This window comes from Pristis pectinata, chromosome 2 (genome assembly GCF_009764475.1).
Source record: "Pristis pectinata isolate sPriPec2 chromosome 2, sPriPec2.1.pri, whole genome shotgun sequence".
Lineage (NCBI taxonomy): Eukaryota > Metazoa > Chordata > Chondrichthyes > Rhinopristiformes > Pristidae > Pristis > Pristis pectinata.
This window is the reverse complement of record NC_067406.1, coordinates 51,262,273-51,282,905: the sequence shown is the minus strand read 5'-3', so window position 1 is coordinate 51,282,905 and position 20,633 is coordinate 51,262,273. Positions and strand designations below refer to the sequence as shown.

The 20,633-nt window shown below is 40.4% G+C and overlaps 1 protein-coding gene across 1 annotated transcript in view; it reads right to left on the bottom strand.

Annotated features, from left to right (window-relative positions):
• The window catches only part of LOC127567376 (uncharacterized), a 35,231-nt gene extending 14,865 nt beyond the window's left edge, over nt 1-20,366 (bottom strand). Inside the window, exons 1-3 of the mRNA XM_052010224.1 lie at nt 20,222-20,366; nt 6,128-6,281; nt 1,513-1,625 (exon numbers count right to left, since the gene is read on the bottom strand). Coding sequence (XP_051866184.1) covers nt 1,513-1,625; nt 6,128-6,281; nt 20,222-20,276 — 322 coding nt within the window. The 5' untranslated portion in view covers nt 20,277-20,366. The remainder of the gene's footprint in view (nt 1-1,512; nt 1,626-6,127; nt 6,282-20,221) is intronic.
• Between the last annotated feature and the right edge of the window lie 267 nt (nt 20,367-20,633).

Sequence of the window (20,633 nt, the reverse complement as noted above, 5' to 3'; positions counted from 1 at the left end):
AATCATGAGCCACAAAACTTAATCAGACTGCAGCTGGAAGGCAGTTCTGGATATCTTGGGAAGCTTTGGTGTTGGGAGTTCTGCATTGACTTGCCAGAATGATACCTAGACTTCAAATGTTAAATTAAAGAGGGATCCTCTGGTACTTAGTTGGTTTAGAGATGAGATCAAGCAAAGTTTACAAAGTATTAATAGAAAACAAGATAAGTGGAAAAGAACCATTTCTGCCAGCAGAGGAGTCTAAACACACATTGGTGGAACTCTTCCTCAAACAGCTCATAATCTTAGGTCAATTTTATATTTTAAACTGATAAATTCTTGTTAACCAAATCTGTTCAGGGATGTAGGCTAAAATTATCATCTCATTGGGCCAACATATTTTAGGAGCTAAAAGCTGAGTCTTGGTCCTATACAGTAATAGAGTAACATAGCATGGAAACAGGCTTTTAAGCCCAAGTCGTCCATGCTGACCATGGTGCCTACCAAGCTAGTCCCATATCCCTCTAAACTCCTCCTATCCATGTACTTATCCAAATGTCTTTTAATGTTTTTATTGTACCTGCCTCAACCACTTCCTCTAGCAACTATCTTCCAATCTCTTCTATTGCTCCAGGCAGCAAGGATAAGAATACCTCCTATACAGACTCAGATAAATGTGCACAAATCACCACCAATGGCAGCTGGGTTACTTGTTACTGAATGGTTGCATGTATATTATCAGCTCACAATGGCCTAGGGACCACTAGGCATATTCCCACCTGATTATCAGATAAACCACACAAAAAAACAGGGTACACTGGGAAATGCTAAATATTGCCCCAGGGGAAATTAAAGGTTACAAGCAAAGAAACATGAGAAAGTACAGTTATAAATCAAAAAACTGCTTATGCTAATAAAAACAGAAGGTACTAGAAATAGTCAGCAAGTCAGGCTACATCTTTGGAGATGATTACATTAAAAAAAATCAGTTTACTTTTTTTTAAACCCCTAATTTTGTGGCAGATTCTGGCAAAGTTGATGTACTATAATCACAAAAGATCCTCGATTCAAATAAAACAACTAAAATATTTTAAGAGCAGTTAAATAGAGGTGACCCATTACTGCTATCATTAAATAAAGATGCCCACAGAAATCACTAGTACAAAATCACACCAGTAATATACAGCTCCCATGTTAACCAGCTTTTGGGTTTATTCCTTCTTTACATTTAATGAACAAATTATTCTAATACATTTTGACCTATTTATAGTGATAGCCAAACAAGATACAGCTATTACCAGGAAACATGACTACCAAACTACATGCAAAAGAAAAACACTGGATCTTGGAAATCTGAAACTAAAGCAGAAAAATCAGATACGGCAGCATCTGTTGAGAGATACACAGGAGATGATGTTTAACGTTCTAAATAAATTTTAACTGTTTTTCTTTCCACAAATACTGATTGTTTCCAGCATTTTATTGCAGAAAGCAGATCTTTCTAAATAGTTGTAAAAAGCTACAGTATGATACCTGTATCAATGCTGACATTTGAAGACTTGAGAACTGTTTCTCCATTAAAACAGGTCAAGCTGATGGTGTAAAGAGTTCCAGGTTTTCGATCTGTTAGCTTCAAACTTCCATTTCTGAAATTGAGGTTAAATAAATATACGGACATTCTACCAAACACCTGCAAAGTACTGCAAACATAGATTTTAATGTGAAACACAAACATCATGGTATGGTGTTCTGGTCATTCATCGTGCAGAAGGTGATAAATCAAGTTTTCTTAAATCTATGTATTATTGTTTTAAATTGTAGCAAATTACAAACTGGGGTCTCAGCATCAACAAGTTCCAACTAGAATTGACTGCAATTATGAAAATACACCAGACAATAAATTGATAATACAAATTTGTTGAAAGAGAGATATTGTTTCAGGAGAACCTGTTCTTATTCAGGATATTGCCATGAATTTTGTTGTGACTATTTGGTAAAGGTTTCAGTTCAATTTCCCATGCAAAAAAATGGTGGCACAACATTTGGCACAATTTATATCCAGGTATTGGTGCAATCTAGCCAGAATGAAATTAAATAGTGCATGGACAAAACTCAACAAAACTCAGTGCCCAGCATTTTCTGGTTACATTTTGTTGATGGAGCCCAGGTCAGAACCTCATGCCATCATTTCCAGCAACTTACTCAACGTTACAGGAATGTAACAGGCTGGAATCCACCACCTTTTGCCAAAAAATAAATGCTTATAACACTCACCTTAATTCTTTTGAATACATTAGCCACAAGAGCTATATATTCTCCTCAAAAAACAGATAGCATAGGTGAAGGTCATAATTCAACACAATCAAGGAATCTAAACTGATAGATAATGTTTTAACCTTTGGAACATGACCACTTTAAATCCTTTTCTGTCAATCTTTCCTAATGATTTACATTTTGCTTCCTTTTCCTAAACCCACATTTGTAACGTTGTGTGTTTTAAAATACTAATGTATCTCGGTTATTCTGCCTTTTTCAGTATTTTATTCTTTCTAGTTAAATGGAATGACATCATTTGACAGAGACAGCAAAGTCCAACAAGCTAGGAGAACACCTCAGAAAGAAGTCTGAAACTCTAAGCACCTGGGCTACTAGCACCAGTAGCTTATTCTTTTGGTTTAACTTACTTATAAATTATTTTGTTTTGACTAATTTACCTTACATACATTTCAACAAATTTGCTTCATTTATTTCTTAAAGGGGGCATAGCTTAGAATCTATTCTTCAAGAGGGTTCACATCAGATCCAGGATACACATTCGATTATTTCCTACTGATTCTGGGAGTCTACAGGCTGCTGCCAAGAAATCCACGCTCTAGTTTTTCCACTTACTTCAGCAAGCAGCAGAAAGGGTGACAGCACCATCTAGTGATCACCTAAAGGAAGCAACAGTATCCTTGGGGCTTTTGTAATGGACATTGCTCCTAATACCAACCCAACGCACATATTTGATTTTATTTACTTATTACAGAGTAATATAATAAATTTTCCAGTGAACTTAAAAGGGAGCATGAAATGCATAAGCATCCTGTAGACACCCAGGTGCTGGCTGCACATCCTACTCACATTCTTGACCTCGGTTTACACTTTGAACTAATGAGCGAGCCAGGTGCCAAGATACCAGGATTGATGAACAATTGGATGCTGGACGATCAGTGTTTTACTGTACTTTAAAGCCTTTTCTGAAAGGTGAAACTAAAAAGTAATTCATGCATGAACCAAAATATTGGAACAATGCTTAGTATATTTCAGGTATATATCAAAAAGTTAATAACTGGACTACATAGAACTTTTTGTGAAGCTGGAGTGTCTAAAAATGTACAATAATAGCTCAGAGAAGATGACATCAAAACTATGGGCCCCTATGATATGGAAGTAAACTGATTTTTGTTTAGAAAGAGGAAGAGAATGACATGGGAGCTTGTTTACATCTGCTGTTTGTTATTCTTCATTGTGATAGTGGTTTAAACATTGTTGAGACTCGCGTCCCAATGAGATCTCCCAGGCAACCTGCGAGTGCTGACTTCAGGAAGACTCTGATGGAGACATGCTTGCTCTCAGCCAGATTAGGTTTCCACATCAGTGGTAGACCCTGACACAATTGTTGTGGACCAATGATTAGATATGTACAATGCACCTTCTACCATTGGTCCCCATCATGGGACAACAGCCTAGAGGAAGAGAAAAGGGAAAGTAAATCTCTCAGTTTTTTGGGACTGAAGAACAAAAATATTACAGCCAACTGTTGGTCCTTGAACGCCTTCTCCCGGTTGCTTCTGCTCAAGTCCATACTGTCAGCTGATTGGCATGGGAGTCAGTACTTTACTACACTTCCCACTGGAACACTGAGCCAGCACTGGCAGTTCACAGGCCCCGAGCTATTTAAAATCAGTCTCCGAAGATAGAGGCTCTTTCTGCTACAACAGGCAATGGGAGAGTGGGGCCAAGTGGAGTAGTTGTCACTGAAAACCATATTCAGCCCCATAAACTCAAACAGAAGAATGAGGGGGGGGATTTTAAAGTATACAGGATTCTGAAGTGAATTGACAGAGTAAATACAGAGAGGAATTTTCCCCTTGAGGGGGTATCTGGATAGAGGGAACATTGATTCAGAATAATGGATCACCCATTTAAGGTAGATGAAAAGAAATTTCTTCTTTCAGTGGATCATGAATCTTTGTAATTCCCTCTAATATAAGAGAGCAGAAAGTACATTTCCTTCTCCACCATTTTTCATGAAGAAATTAATTTCTTTAAGTGGAAAACCTCTCATCTCTTTTCCAAATGGATAATTCTGTGCATGTGCATAGGCAGAAACAGGTTACTGAAGGGTTCAAGGAGATATAATTACTTCTATACCAACTAAATCCTGCTTTTTTAATTAAACACAAAACTTACTTCCTAAACTGTAAAAAAAAATTTAAGAATAATACTGTCTAAATCTACTTGAAATGCATTGAATTGTTATGAAAAGCATAAATGGAAACTAATGTGCAATTCCCAAAACAACATTTCACTTTTGTAAGTTCAAGGGCAAGCAAAGACGACAGACCCATGGGCATTTTATTTAGTGCACAACTCAAAAACAGAATCACCAACCTTGATGCACCTGTGTTTTCAGCTTCATTTGAACAAGTAGGGACGTGGTCGTTAAAAGAAAACCACAGAACAGTTTTAAAACAATCGCAAAGCTTATAACTTTCCCTCTCCTCCCCTTTCAGCATTCTGATGGGACCATTCCCTTCACAGCTCTTCCATCTCTACCTTCTCAAGGCACTTTCCCTTGCAACTGCAGGAGGTGCAACACTTGTCCTCTTACCTCTTCCCTTCCCACCGTCCTGGATCTCAAACAGTTCTTCCAGGTGAAATAGCAATTCATTTGCCTTTCTTCCAATCTCATTTACTGTACATTCAGTACTCAATGTGGTTTTCTCTGCATTGGAGAAACCCAGGGTAGACTGGGTGATTGTTATGTGCAGCATCTGCATTCATTGAGGGCAGCCATGAGCTTCCTGTTGCCTGCTACTTTATTTCTTCATCCCACTCTTACCCTGAACTATCCAACTTGTTTTCTCCCCCAGTTTTGACAAAGGGCCATTGACGTGAAACGTTAACTCTTTCTTCTTCCACAGATGCTGCCCGACTTACTGAGTGCTTCCACCATTTTCTATTTTTATTTCAGATTTCCAGCATCTGCAATTTTTCGATTTTTAAAGCAGAAGGATGGATTAACGCAGGTTGCACTCAGTGCATCTCTCTGCATGGAGAACATACTAGTTCTATGACAGACAGTGCTGGAAATTCAGAGCAGGTCAAGCAATCTCTGTTGCAAGAGAAAAAGAGTTAAGGTTCCAGGTCAATGACCTTTCTGCATAACTGTTGTATATTAGTGTCATTGATTTTGGTAATATTGCCCCCATTAAGATCTGAAGGGTAAAATATATGGCCAAATTCATCCTTCATGTTCAGTGCTCTATACTACAGTAGCATACTTTTTTTTTTAGTTAATTCATGATTTCTTTTGGTGGGGAGGGGGGGGGGGGTGCGTGGCAACGCAACTGGGCACCTATGAATAATAGAACCTAGTTTCAGCATTCCAAGAAAGGTGTGAGCCAATTTCTAGGCCATTCATTTTCCTCTCCATTAATAACCAATTCCTCACATAATGGTTATTACTATTCTGATGATTTTTCTGATGCATGTCATTGTAGAAAACTAGACCCAACTTCATTCTTTTTAGACAGGAAATATACTTGTATTATTGTACTTAATCTTAATAAATCCAGTTTTACCCATTTCAAAGTCACTTAGCCTTAAAACTACCACTATTGCCTTCTATACAATCTATGTGTGTGCTGTTCACTAATTTAAGAATGCTTTTCTGATCGATATTTTAATAAAAGTGAAATACTGAAGAAAAACTATAAACATTCATAAGAACCTGAGCAATAAAAAAAGAAATGCTGGAGATATTCAGGAAGCCCGCCAATATCTGTGGAGGGAGAAAGGAGATGGCCCTTTCAGCAGATCATTTTGTATAAAATCTTGATGATTCCTTTCCTCTCCCAAGCCCTGGAATATATCATCTTACCTTGGCAATAGGAATATTTCATCTTCCTTCCTTCCTTTTACAAAGATAAGGAGGACACATTCAAATATGGAAAAAAGGTGTGAATCCCACTCAATTTGGAGGGTAGTAGAGTTTTCCACTTCCAACTGGACATCAACACGTTGTTCCCTGATGCCTGTAACATACAACATTAATAACTGAACTTAGTTTGACATTTCCAATTGTCAAGTCTATAAAGCAGATATGGAGCTGATCAATTTTTTTTAAATGTTTCTTTTAAATGTGATAAATTTGCCAAATCCCCAGGGCCTGCAAGCACACAAACAGATTTAATGACCCAAGGCAAGAATTCTCTCACACTGAAAACCATTGTACACTATCACATCTTTCCGCTTAATACCACCATTTAATCTTGCTTCCATTGCATTAACTTCTCCTCCAATTGGTAATCACTTCACTTCAACCTCCTTTGCCTATGCTTTCAGGCTCAATGTCAGCAGCTGAGCTTAAAACTGATATGAACACCATTCTCCATTTACAAAGGTCCTGTGTTAATTCTCAAATTTTTCGTAATTCTGTTATCTCACAGTACGCCAACTTCCCATCACCACACATCAAAAGCCAAACACAGTAGATGCTGGGAATTGCTAATGACAACAAATTACTGGAAGTACTTAACAAATCAGGTAGCAATCTCAAGAGAGAAATAGAACTAACATTTTATTGCACTTGCTGCTTCCTGCTCCTGTGCCAAAGTACTTACTCCTCCTGTTGTAGATTTACACTCTAATCACTGGGGATAGAATTGAGGAAGTGCCACAGTGAGTATAGCATTAGACTCAGCACATTATGACCTTGGGATAATTTTTTTAAAATATTAATCATTGATTTCTCCAGAAACTTTCATCTAATTTATTTCTTTGTTCGAATCAAGGAAAAAATAGTAATTATTTCCTAAATATTGACACGAGGGAAAATGTTTGGAAAATAATAATTTTTCTGTGATCCTCATATTATAATCACAAGAACTTGACTGACATCTATGGATATTCACAATAATGTTGGGTCTCTGATTAATATCAGAAAGAAACGTCTACAAGGTTCACCAACTGCATAGAGAGAACAAGAGTGGATCACTGGCTTCAAAAGGTTCAATCCCTTTCAAAATAGAGCTTCAAATAGAATAAAATTGGAGGTCTATGGGGAGGCAGCAGGTGAGTGGGATTAATTACATCTCTTATGAATACCCAGTAAAGAGGTAATGTGCTAAAAACCTTCTTTCGTGCTGCATGATTCTATATAAAGCAAATTTAGAAAGAATGTGGAAAACAGTTGGCCCAAGAGGCAATTTCATAATGCTTCAAAAATTACCATAGTTTTTGCTTTGATTACAATACCTAAACTTGCATTTATATAGCATCTATAACCATTAAGCATCCCAAGCTGCCTCACAGGAGCAATTATCAGATAAAAATCAAATCGCTAGCCAGTAAATAAATAATCTGGTAGGTGACCAACTGTTTAGTCATAGCAGTAGGAGAACTAGATACGAATGATTATGTGGGCAGTTTATTAATAATCAAAAACTTGAGTTTTTCCAGATATAGGTATTTCTGATATGATTCTTGGAAACCTGTGCTCTCACCAGACCTCAAAAATATTATGAATAGAACTAGCATTCAGCATTCTCAAATACGATCTGACCAAGATTCAATGCAGGTTTAGCACAACATTCCTTTCTTTCCCCAATCTTTTTTCCTTCGAGAAATAAAGTCTACTGCTTGGTTTGCTTTTTTTTTAAAAAGAATAAATAGTCTCAGTAACCTGAGATGCAACATTTAGTGATCAGTGTATTTGTACTCAGATTCATTTATTCTTCCATCCACCTAAATTTGCAACTTTCATGTAATAAAACACCTTACAAAATATACAATTTCACATGCATTTCTATTGAACTTCATTAGCAACTTTCACAATAAGCAAAAAAATTAGCAAATGTCCTCCTGTACATTATTGGTGACTGTCCCACTCCCACCCCACATCCCCCAACTTGTATTTTCTGTAAATTCAGAATCAACCAGTCTTCTGACTAGAGGCAAGAATGCTACCAAATGAGTCACAGCTTCAAAGTGCAGATAAAATCTAGATCATTATGTTTTTACATCTAAAAGAAAATGCTGAAAATACTGAGCAGGCCAGGCTACATATGTGGGAAGAGAAACAGAGTTAACATTTCAGGTTGAAGACCCTTTGTCAGAACTGGGAAGGAAACAAAAGAAACATTAAGCTGCAGGGAGGATAGGGGAGGGGGAAATGTCTCTTAAAGGGTAAAAACCAGAGTGTGCGGATAAGCTGTAAACAAGGTTATCAGGTCAATGAGTGAATGGGAGCAGTTAGAGAGTAAAAACATAGACAAAAGAATGTAGGAGTTGTGAAATGCAGAGAAGGAAGACATACTTGGCATGTCAGGCTCAACACATCCTCCACTCCCGGGGGGGGGGGGGGGGGGTGGGAAAAGGGGGAAAAAGAACCAAGCTGAGTCAATGTCATATGTTGCAAACAGAAAAATCAAGTTATGTGAAGTTGTAGAATTCAATACCAAGTCCACAAGGCTGCAACATAGCGAGATGAGGTGCAGTTCTCAAGCTTAGGGTCACCCCTGAAGACCAAACAAGTTCTGCAAAGTGGTCACCCAATCTGCATTTGGTTTCTACAGTGAAGAGGAGACTATGTGAACACCGAACACAGTACACTAGATTGCAAGTGCAAGTGAATCGCTGCTTCACCTGGGAAGACTGTTTGGGATTCCTGGATGGTGGGAAGGTGAAAGGACAATTGTTGCATCACCTGCGTTGGAAGGGAAAATGCCAAAAGGAGATTGGTTGGTGGAAACAGAACAGTGAACCAGCGAGTCATGAAGGGAACAGTCCCTATGACATGCTGAAGGAGAAGGAGAGGGGAAGCTGTGTCTGGTGGTGGAATCTCTTTGAAGTGGTGGAAAAGGGAGGGCAGGCACGGTATTGTAGCGGTTAGCATAACGCTTTACAGCACCAGCGACCCAGGTTCAATTCCAGCCACTGTCTGTAAGGAGTTTGTACGTTCTCCCCACGTCTGCGTGGGTTTCCTCTGGGTGCTCTGGTTTCCTCCCACATTCCAAAGGTGTACAGGTTAGGAAGTTGTGGGCATTCTATGTTGGTGTCAGAAGTGTGGCGACACTTGTGGGCTGCCCCCAGAACACTTTACACAAAAGATGCATTTCACTGTGTGTTTTGATGTACACGTGACTAATAAAGATATCTTAAATTGCAGGGAGTTGTGGAGAATGTGGAGGTTGACAGGTTGGAAGGCGGCGAGGACCAGGGAACTATTCTTTTTTCTGTCCTGGAGGATAGGGGTTGAGAGCAGGGGCACAGGAAATGGATGAGATGCAATCAAGGACTCTAACAATGGTCGAGGGGAAGCCATGGTTCAGAAAGAAGGAAGACACTTCAGAGGCACCTGTATGGAAAGTCTCATCATTGGAACAAATATAAATGACTGAGGAACTGGGAGAATGGAATGAAGTCCTTACAAGAGGCAGGGTGGGACAGAGTATTTGAGATAACTGTGGGAAGTCAGTAGGATTGTTATATATGTGAGTAGCTAGCCTGTCTCCTGAGATGGAGAGAGTGAGAGAGATCCAGAAAGGGAAGGGGTCAGAGAAGGTGAGAGCAGGGTGAACATTGGCAGCAAAAGTAATGAAGTTATTGAGTTTTGCTCAATAACAGGAGACTGCACCTATGCAAACATCAAGGTCCTGGAAAAGTGTTGAGGGAATTGTCCCAGATAGGACTGAAACAAATATTCCACAAAAAGATAGGCATAGCTTGGGCATCAATTTTGTTTAGCACTGATCCATGAACCTTTCACTCAATGCTAAAATGACAGCACTTTCCTAGTTAGCAAGTTGCGTCTTTTCTTTCTTTTAAAGAGGATGCGGAAACAAGCTGAGCAAATGCAATTGGACTGTTTTCTGGAGTGAAGGATGTACACTGATAAGGCTAGTTCGACTGCACAACTTGCTTCCACACTGGATTTCACTACCCAGATACTTATGGTGTCAGTTTGAAAAGCAGCTTCTTATGGAGGTACTTAAATGAGTAGTTTGCCCTCAGCAATACCTAAAAAGGCAGTATCCTTTTGCATCATGAGGACACCCAAATCCAGCCTATCACCTCCTGAACCTTTCATCATTGCCAAATGGCTTGCCCATCAGTGAAGAAAGTTGAGTTGATCAGGGACAGCCAACTAGGATATGCAAAGGGTAGGTTACATCTAATGAAGTTACAATTTTTGGTAAAGTAACTAGAGATACAAGGATGTCCGCTAATATTACCTATATACAAACCAAGGAATTAGGACCAAAGTCAATGGGCATTAAGGGAAGAACTATCCGATTGCCAAAGTTATACCTTGCATGAATTTTATTTATTCCATCATTGCTGGCTGTGCCTTTAGCTTCCAAACTCCTAAGCGTTGGAATTCCCTCCCTAATAATTTTATTCTCTTTATTGCTTTATAATACACCTTAAAAAAAAATCACATTGACCAAGCTTTTGTTCAACCTTAGTTCTCCTCTTGCTGTTCCGTCACAAATTTTATTCTCATTCCTGTGATATGCCTTGGGAGTTTTTGCTATGTAAAAATTGTTGTAGATATTCCATTTCATTAACAGTAAACAAGTATTTTGAAGAGGATAACGGGGATAGGGGTACAAGCATATAAAATGGTTCCAGAAGAACAAGTTGATAAATAAATCTTGAGGTTGAAATGTCCATATGAAATACACTCATCATTTATTCTGCATCAGTGCCTTGTGGGGCTATCAAGTGGAATTTTTCTGAGAGTTGTAATATTTAATACAATGAACATAGTCAGTAGACCACCTTTAACATCACTATGATGCCATATAACACTGAAGTATAATTTAACACATTTTTCTGAAGAGGCACATTTGCAGTGTACGGTTAAACCTACACCAACAGCAAAACCTGAAATACCAGATATGAAGAATGTGCCCATATTGTTTGTTCGCAATTCTAATTGTAGGTTTCCTTGAGGCATCATTCTCTTCTCTTGCTGTACAGACAGCAAGAACAAAAGTGATTTTGTAATCAAGACCAAAAAAAAGCTAAAGGAATTCTCCAAGATGTTAAGCTCACAGCAGGGATAGAAATACCACACTGAAATAAACAGCATGGTCTCACTCACCCTTTAAGCACCCTGTCTGATATTTGGTGTCACTGAATTCACTGGAATATAGGGCAGGTTTGACAATGGGCAGACACTACAAGACTGCTAAAGATACATTTTCCACCCCAGGGACAAAACTATAACCAGTATTCATTCATAGCCAGTGTAAAGGCTGATAACATAATTTGATTCTGATGAATAAATAATTTGGCAGTGACATGAGGAGGGTAGGGGAGAGTGTTGCAGGAGATGTTGTGCCATCTCATGGCAGTATGATAGTTATACCCATCAACAATTCTGATTTAGGGTCTATTGCCATGATGTGTGATCACAGTGCTGCAGGCTCGTGAAGAGCTCAGGCACAAATCTCTTAAAATCACTCACAATAACCTACAGAATGTAACAAGGAATATGTTACTTAAAGAATGGCTATTGGGGTGCTAGTGAATCTGAAAGAAGTTTGAGCATGTTTTATAGACATTTATGATTTTGCTTGGAATGCAGATGTGTTTTTGAGAAACATTGAGAAATGAGGGATCCGTGGAAGAGCATGGCAAAATTGAAGGCATGGAATCCAGGGAGAGCGGAAATAGAACAGGCAAACAGAACAGATGAAGTATTGGTATATTATTGTCACTTGTACCGAGGTACAGTGAAAGACTTGTCTTACATACCGATCATGCAGATCAATTCATTACACAATGCAGTTACGTTGGGTTAGTACAGAATGCATTGAGGTAGTATAGAGTGCATTGATGTAGTACAGGTAAAAAAAAATAACAGTACAAAGTGCCACAGCTACAGAGAAAGTGCAATGCAATAAGGTGCAAAGTCACAACAAGGTAGATCGTGAAGGTCAGAGTCTATCTCATCATATAAGGGAACCGTGCAATAGTCTTATCACAGTGGGGTAGAAGCTGTCCTTAAGTCTGGTGGTACGTGCCCTCAGGCTCCTGTATCTTGTACCCAATGGAAGAGGAGAGAAGAGAGGATGTCCCAGGTGGGGGGGGGGGGGGGTCTTTGATTATGCTGGGTGCTACACCAAGACAGCGAGAGGTAAAGACAAGAGTCCAAGGAGGGGAGGTTGGTGTCCGTGATGCGCTGGGTTGTGTCCACAACTCTCTGCAGTTTCTTGCGGTCCTGGACAGAGCAGTTGCCGTACCAAGCCGTAATCCATCCAAATAGGAAGCTTTCTATGGTGCATTGGTAAAAGTTGGTGAGAGTCAAAGAGGAAAAACTGAATTTCTTTAGCCTCCTGAGGAAGTAGAGGCACTGGTGAGCTTTCTTGGCCATGGCATCTCTGTGATTTGACCAGGACAGGCTGTTGACGTTTGCTCCCAGGAACTTGAAGCTCTCAACCCTCTCGACCTCAGCACAGTTGATGTAGACAGTTGCATGTACACCACCCCCTTTCCTGAAGTCAATGACCAGTTCTTTTGTTTTGTTGACGTTGAGGGAAAGGTTGTTGTCATGACACCATTCCACTAAGCTCTCTATTTCCTTCCTGTACTCCGACTCATCGCTGTTTGAGATATGGCCTACCATGGTATCATCGGCATAGTTGTAGATGGAACAGAGTCTGGCCACGCAGTCATGAGCGCATAGGGAGTAGAGTAGAGGACTGAGGACGCAGCCTCGTGGAGCACCAGTGTTGAGAATAATCATGCCGTAGGTATTGCTGCCTATCCTCACTGATTGCGGTCTGTTTGTTAGAAAGTCAAGGATCCAGTTACAGAGGGAGGTGTTGAGTCCTAGGTCTCAGAGTATGGTGACAAGTTTGCTTGGGATTATTGTACTGAAGGCAGAGCTGTAGTCAAGCAGCAACAGTCTATCGTAAGTGTCTTTACTGTCCAGATGCTCCAGAGCTGAGTGTAGGACCAGGGAGATGGCGTCCGCTGTGGACCTGTTTCGGCGACAGGCAAATTGCAGTAGGTAGGGATTGTCTGGGAGGCTGGAGTTGATGCGTGCCATGACCAACCTTTCAAAGCACTTCATGATGGTGGATGTCAGAGCCACTGGTCGGTAGTCACTGAGGCATTTTACCTTGCTTTTCTTCGGTACCAGGATGATAGTGGTCTTCTTAAAACAGGTGGGAACCTGAGATTGAAGCAGGGAAAGGTTGAATATGTCTGCAAATACTTCTGCCAGCTGATCAGCACAAGATCTGAGCACATGGCCAGGGACAACATCTGGGCCAGATGCTTTCCTCGTGTTCACTCTCCGGAAGACCGATCTTACATCCTCAATAGTGATCACAGGTTCAGTTGCATTGGAGGCTATCAGGGTGGGTGGTGACAATCCACTTCCCCTGTTCAAAACGCGCATAGAATGCATTAAGCTCATCAGAAAAGGGTGTGCTGTTGTTAACTATGCAGCCCATCTTAGTCTTGTATCCTGTTATGGCATGTAAGCCCTGCCATAACTGACGGCAGGTCTTGGCATCCCTGATAGCTTTCCGAAGGTCACATCTCGATTTCTTGTACAGATCAGGATCCCCAGATTCGTGTGCAGCAGTCCTCGACTTCAGTAGGGAGTGGATCTCCCGGTTCATCCATGGTTTCCTGTTTGGGAACACCCGTATTGTCCTCTTTGGTACACAGTCCTCAACACACTTGCTGATAAAGTCTGTGATGGTAATGGCATACTCATCAAGGCTGGCAGCTGAGTCTTTCAACATGGACCAGTCCACTGTCTCAAAGCAGTCATGTAGGAGCTCATCTGCTTCCTCAGACCAGCACTGCATGACTTTCTGTACCAGATGCTCCCGTTTCAGTTTCTATTTGTATGCCCACATAAGGAGCACAGCCTGGTTGTCTGATTTCCCCAAAGTGAGGACAAGGGGTGACTCGGAAGGCATCTTTGATGGTTGTATAGCAGTGGTCAAGGGTGTTGGCACCCCTGATGGAGCAGGAGATGTGCTGGTAGTATTTTGGTAACACACTCAAGGTTGGCCTGATTGAAGTCACCTGCGATAACGAAGAGGGCCTCAGGGTATCCTGTCTCAAGTTTGTTGACCACAGAGTATAGCTTTAAGTGCAGGCTTCATGTCCATCTGTGGTGGGATTGTAGACTGCCATCAGGATAGCTGAAGTGAACTCCCTTGGCAGATAGAATGGTTGACACTTCACTGTTAGATATTCCAGGCTGGGTGAACAGGAGCTCGCCAGTACACAACATAGACTTTTGCTACTATGAAAATAAAAGGTCCAGGTAGACAGTGGTGCAAGATATAATATGGAAATGTAAAGAGACAAAACAAGTGCTAACAACGTACCACTGCAGTACTCCTGGACCAACGCAAGCTGAAAATGAAAAACTCCGAGAATGGAAAGTAGTATAGAGTTTGTTGTATTTGTAGAACAGTGTGCAGCCCAGCAAATGGAACAAATAACTAAACAAACAGAACCCGAGTATAGGCTATTGCAGACAATAGTTTTTACACTCAAAAAGCACCAGCTACTAGACTAATTTGCAGATACGTTTCAAGGTACTGTAAAACTAGAGGGAAAGTACCATCCAGCATTAAATGGGTGAAAGCAGCCAAATATATTCCAGTAGTTGTGAAAGAGAAACTGAACACAGAAATTAAAGGCTTCACACAAAAGTGTAACGTGTACAGTTCTTAGGATGCAAGGCAGCAGGAAAAGTCCTTGGGTGAAGTAACAGTGTATTTTTTTTTAATAACAATTTCTTGTAAATAATCTACTTTAACAGAAGGCTCAGTTTGCCTAAAAAGGTATCCCACAATCCACAAACATCCTCACAATGCCATACACAATCCAGTGGAAAGGTGCCAAAACATGCCAACCTATTTAAAAAAGGCAAAGGAATCATGCAGAGGTTAATGAACTGCTTAGCCACTGAACAAACTTGGCTTCGTCTTGAGTTCCAACCATTATTTCAACCAATTCAATTCACTCCACATTATATCAGCACCAGCTGAGAGCAGTGGACACAGAAAAGGCTATAGGAATCAGACAACATCCCAGTTGCAGTACTGAAGACTTGGTTCTAGTTCTGGAACTCATCTGTGCCTCTAGCTAAGTTGTCCTAGTAGTTACAACACTGGCATCTAAGTAATAACTGACACTTACAAACACATCTTCAGCTGCTTCTTCAATGGACTTCCTTCCATCATAAAACAGAAGCTTTAGATGCTTACTGATGATTGAACAATGTGAATTTCATTAGCAACTCCTCAGCTATTAAGCAATACACACTTGCATATAACAAAACCAAGCAACATTCAAGCACGGGGTGATAAGTGCCAAAAAACATACCACAAGAATACATGTCACCTGAGAAAGATTGTGGAAGACATCAAAGCCAAATGATGAGCTACCAGAAGATAACCCCAACCCCTGCTGCAGACCAAAGTGAATGGCAACCCGTGACAAACATATGGGAAAACTCACTAACCAACACATCTCATTAACTCTGCTGGAATAGATGTGACAGCCAAGAAGTTTACGTTAAGTTGCAGTTTAGATTTATCTATTTAGGTATATTTAGGATTTTGAAACAAGGAGAGAATGAACTCTGTTTTCAATATTGAAATCAGAACACTTAATATAAGAGATGTATGTGATATTGTGCCATCTCCAGGCAATATAATCAGACATTTCAGGGTCAGGGGATTTGTTTAAGATCAAGGGTAACCACATTTACTGGGTGTGTAGCTCATAAAAATCATTTAACAATAACTTACCTAGAACCCACCAAAAAAACAAGAAGGATTTATTTAAAGAAAGAACTGTTGAAGACAGCATTTGTTTGAATGGCACCGCCATAGAACCAGAAACGTTTTTGAATGATGCTGTTGAGGGAGAATGTGGATAAGAATAAGGAAGGGGTCCAAGGCACACCCTTAGGGAACTCCAGAACTAATGGTGTGAGAGAAGGTAGAGAAGTAATTACCAGGTTATTTTCTTGCTACAGTGGAATAGAATAGTACCTGGCAAGGGCAGTCCTATGCAGCTGGATGACTGGAGTGGATGTTGCTGTCAGCTATATCAAAAGAACGAGAAAAGATAGTGTCCAATATCATGGTAATATGGGATTTCATCTGTAAATTTGATAAGGGTTGTTGCAACACTTTGACAGGAGCAGAAACTGGAATCCTATTTCCATTTAATTTCACATCATCAGCAAACTTTGTAACATTGCTCCCCTCAGCCAAATCATTGATATAGGTTGAGAACAGTTGGAACCCAAGCATTGTGTGAGACACCAGTAGTCTCAGCCTGTCAGCTCAGGGAGGATGTATTCTTTCTTACTGTTTGTTTTTGTTCTGTTAACCAATTCTCAATCCATAAAACTACATTACCCCTAATTCCATCTGCTCTATCCTTATTCTCCAACCTCTTGTGAAGAACTTTAAAAGCCTTCTGAAAATCCAAATATCATATCCACCGGTTCCCCCCTTATCTATCCTATCAGATACGTCCCCAATGACATCCGATAAATGAGTCAAATATTATTTCCCTTTCACTAATCTATGCCGACTTTGCTCAATCATATTGTTTTTATCTAAGGCTCTAGATATCACATGCCTTATTACAGATTCTAAAATTTTCTCAACTACCATCAGGCTAACAGATCAATAGTTCTCTCTCCCTCCTTTCTTAAATTATTTGGTCGGATTTTCCCTTCAGCCTGCAAGAAACATTCTGGAATATATAGAATTTTGGAAGATGTTCTGGTTACTCCAACTCTCCGCTTTCTGTCCACTGACAAATTCTCAATTCCTATTGTAAACCTTCCACCTGCACCACCAACAAATTCCTTCAGTCTTTGGCTTGTTAATGATTTCTGATTGACACTTCATCAAAAGCCTTTGAAAATTCCAAAATGCAACAAATTGTGTTTAAGAAATAATTCATGTTCTTTAATGAATCTACATTCCCTGGAAAAAGGGGCATCATCTTTTACTTAAATTTTACAGTACTTTGCTTTTAAGATTAATTACCTTTAAGTTCCTCACTCTTACTTGATCGTCAATTCTCTACAATTTCCAACCAGTTCTTTGTGCCCTCTATTGGAAACGAAATTTTTATTTAGGATTCTATCCTTAATGGTCCCTTTATAATTTCTGCCTCTGCTTCAAAGAAAGCTCCATGATTTTCACTAAATTCTTTCTTATAATCACTTTTTTTTGTAAAGGATTCTTGTAAAGGATTTTTGTAAAGGATTCGTGTAATCTACTATTATTAAATGTAGAGGTGGTAAGGGGTAGCTTACCTCCTCTTACTTTAAATGTAGAGGAGGTAAGCTACCCTACCTCCTCTACATTTAATAATAGTAGACAGAAACCGGAGTATTAAGTTCCCAATATCAGTCACCCTACAGCTACCCTCATCAATGGCTACTGGATGAAATCCTTCTGTGCCTATTTAGATTATGATCTTATTTATATTGTTCTTAATACTTTGACAATTCAGCTATAGAACCTCTAATTTTAAGCTTTTTTCCTAATATGGTTTTAGTCATGAGTGTGAATACAACTCTAAGTATATATCCCTTTGTGTACCATTAAGGTAAGCCCTAGCTCTGGGGTGAAGAAAAATGATGGGCATGTCAGCAGCGAATCAATCCAGATTCATTACAAGTTACATAAACCATTCCAGGGGCAGGTGTGGTCGTCATCAATGCTGTGGAATCAGGGCACAGGCTGCCAACCAAATGCACTACCTGCACCCTCTTTCAATGGAAAAAAAATGTGCAAATTGACAAGGAAGTTTTAGCCATCTTTCTTGGGATCACTCAGTTTCAGAAATTTCAGGTTTCTGGATAACTCAGGTCACAGAACAAACAACTGATCCAAAGGCAACCATTTCAAATATGGCAGCAGCACAAATACTACATGGAAGAGTTTGCTGTAGTATCGGAATTAGTCTGTTTAATATTACACATTGAAATAGAATATTACTGCAGATGTATTGTCACAGCTGCCCCATGAGATGATAACTGACCAGAAACAAGAAGCTTTCATCTGAAAATCTTTAAAGATTTTCTGATCTCAGCTGATAAAATTGTCACCTGTGCTGATGTCCCTCTGCAGCAGTTATACAAGTTTACCATGTTGATGTGGAGCAAATTGGAGCTCGATGTGATTGACGAGATCACACCCTTCTAAAGACAATACAACTCTGGGTCAGAGCTGCTTGAAGTAGGGCAAGGGAGTAGTAGTTCGGAAGGCACTGCAGCCAGACATCCTGTGCTCAATGCATGGGCACCATAGATAGCCAGAGAGTATAGGTATTGGCCTGGGATGGATCAGGATGGAGGATCAGGTAAAGTCCTGCTCAGTGAGTCAGGCCACAGCTGCTCCAAGCCAATGGCCAGCTTGCCCCTTTCAAGTGGAATCAAACCATTTCTTTTTGCTGATAGACAACCAAGCAAAGTGGTTAAAAGGATTGCTGCTTGGATCACAAACCTCTGCAGAACAAACAGCAGATCAGTTTTTGCCACACATGTCCACCAAAATGAACAGATGACTTTGGATTACTGTTCATAGTCTAGATCAGTATAGTTTGTCATAACCCTGCACTTGAATAGAATTCAACACCTCTTAATGCCCCAATTATCCAGTACCAAATGGAGAGTCTGAAAATTGTGTTCACAGTGAAGGAGACAATGCCCTTGGGATCAAACACGTCAAAGTGGGTGCCTTGAGAGTAAGAAAAAGCATCTTTGCAGTTGATTGCAGAGATTAAAGAAATCTGCAGATCAATTAAACTTAAGGCTGTCCCGAGTATTTATTTGTAAATACTCGATTGGTGTATAATCAGGCGCATGTAAATAGTTCATTGATGGTGTTACATAATATATTTATAATTATTGTTACTACAGGCTGTTTTTATGTTTAGGTGCAAACAGTGTTGTGTATATTATCTATTTACCTTTAAGAACTACGTGCATTTATGTGGTGACTTTTGTTACACCGCAAGAAGTTGAGCGTTGCTTGCCATCAATAAAAGATGCAAGGTTAGATGATTCCACCATGTTACTTGCCTTACTTATAGCAGTATAGATGAAACCTCGGACGTTGCAGTAACTAATGCTGAATTACCAGATAAACTCTTCAACCCTGACCATGTTTGATTTTTATCCTAGTTGTTAACTCTACAGTTGTAATATCGTTATCTGAACCCTCCCTCCACAATATTTTAAACCCATTTACCTCCCGAGTTATCCAATTCGCATTTTTTCCCCGAGTTACGTAATCCATTGGAACACTCCAGCTCTTTCCTTTTCCAGTATCCTCATAATTCAGGCCTCGGGGGGGGGGGGGGGGGGGGGGTGGGGGGGAGATGGTGGGATTGGGCATCGGGAACTCGGAAAGTGGCTGGAGAATGTTACAATTTAAAGTGCCAATTTGTTTATGAAGTTAACATCTAGAAGCCTACAGGAGGTTCCACGCCGTTCTAAAATACTTTCTGAAGTTGCCTTCATATTGAAACACATGTAAAGTGAGCAAGTGAGGCGGGGATGAGGTGAGGAATTACAGTAGAAGGTAATTCCATCACGAAAATCAGTGCTCGGCCAATGACCAGGGGTGATGTTTCCCCTCCAGCTACTGCGTGTGACAAAATTGACTGGACAATGACCCCCATCATACAACTAAGTGTTATCCCCATCCTCCTGCAAATGAGTAGAGCTGGAAACTGTTTTAACTATTCAAAATCGTCCATTTACAGGAAGATCCGCCTACTGGACACTCATTCGCCCGCTGTGACGAATGGCATTGTAGTCAGTTGTTTAATTAGACACCGAGTGCATCAATCATCTCACACAAATGCAAACATCCCCTTTGTCTTCGCTGGACCCCAGCTCAGTTTCTTGTCGCTTTTAATCCAAGGAGAGTTCATGTTGAACGCTTACCTTCAGTGCGCACGATGGGTGCCAAGGACGCCAAGAGCAAGAAGCGAAGGCTCATCTTTCCCGGGACTCGGTGCAAAGTCTTATTGCTGCCGAGAGCTTGGCTGCCTTTCCATTGCGCGGCCTCGCTTGCTGGCCGTCCTCTGGGCAGAAAGCCAGCGACGTGCGCTGCTCATAGGGCATTACTACTGACAGCGTACGAGGCGGAGTTGGGGCCTTTACTGTATCACCTTAGCTTTCAGTGCACAAGGCAGTCTGTGTCGGGGGGGGGGAAACTCCCCACCCCCCACCAATGTTGCCGCATCAGGTGGCGAAAGGTGGGAAAAAAAACCTTGTTCATATTGAATCCAATAGCGAGATAATCAAAACGTGGCACTTAGTAATTGTGCAGTCCGGGACTGAGTGCTAGCTGGCT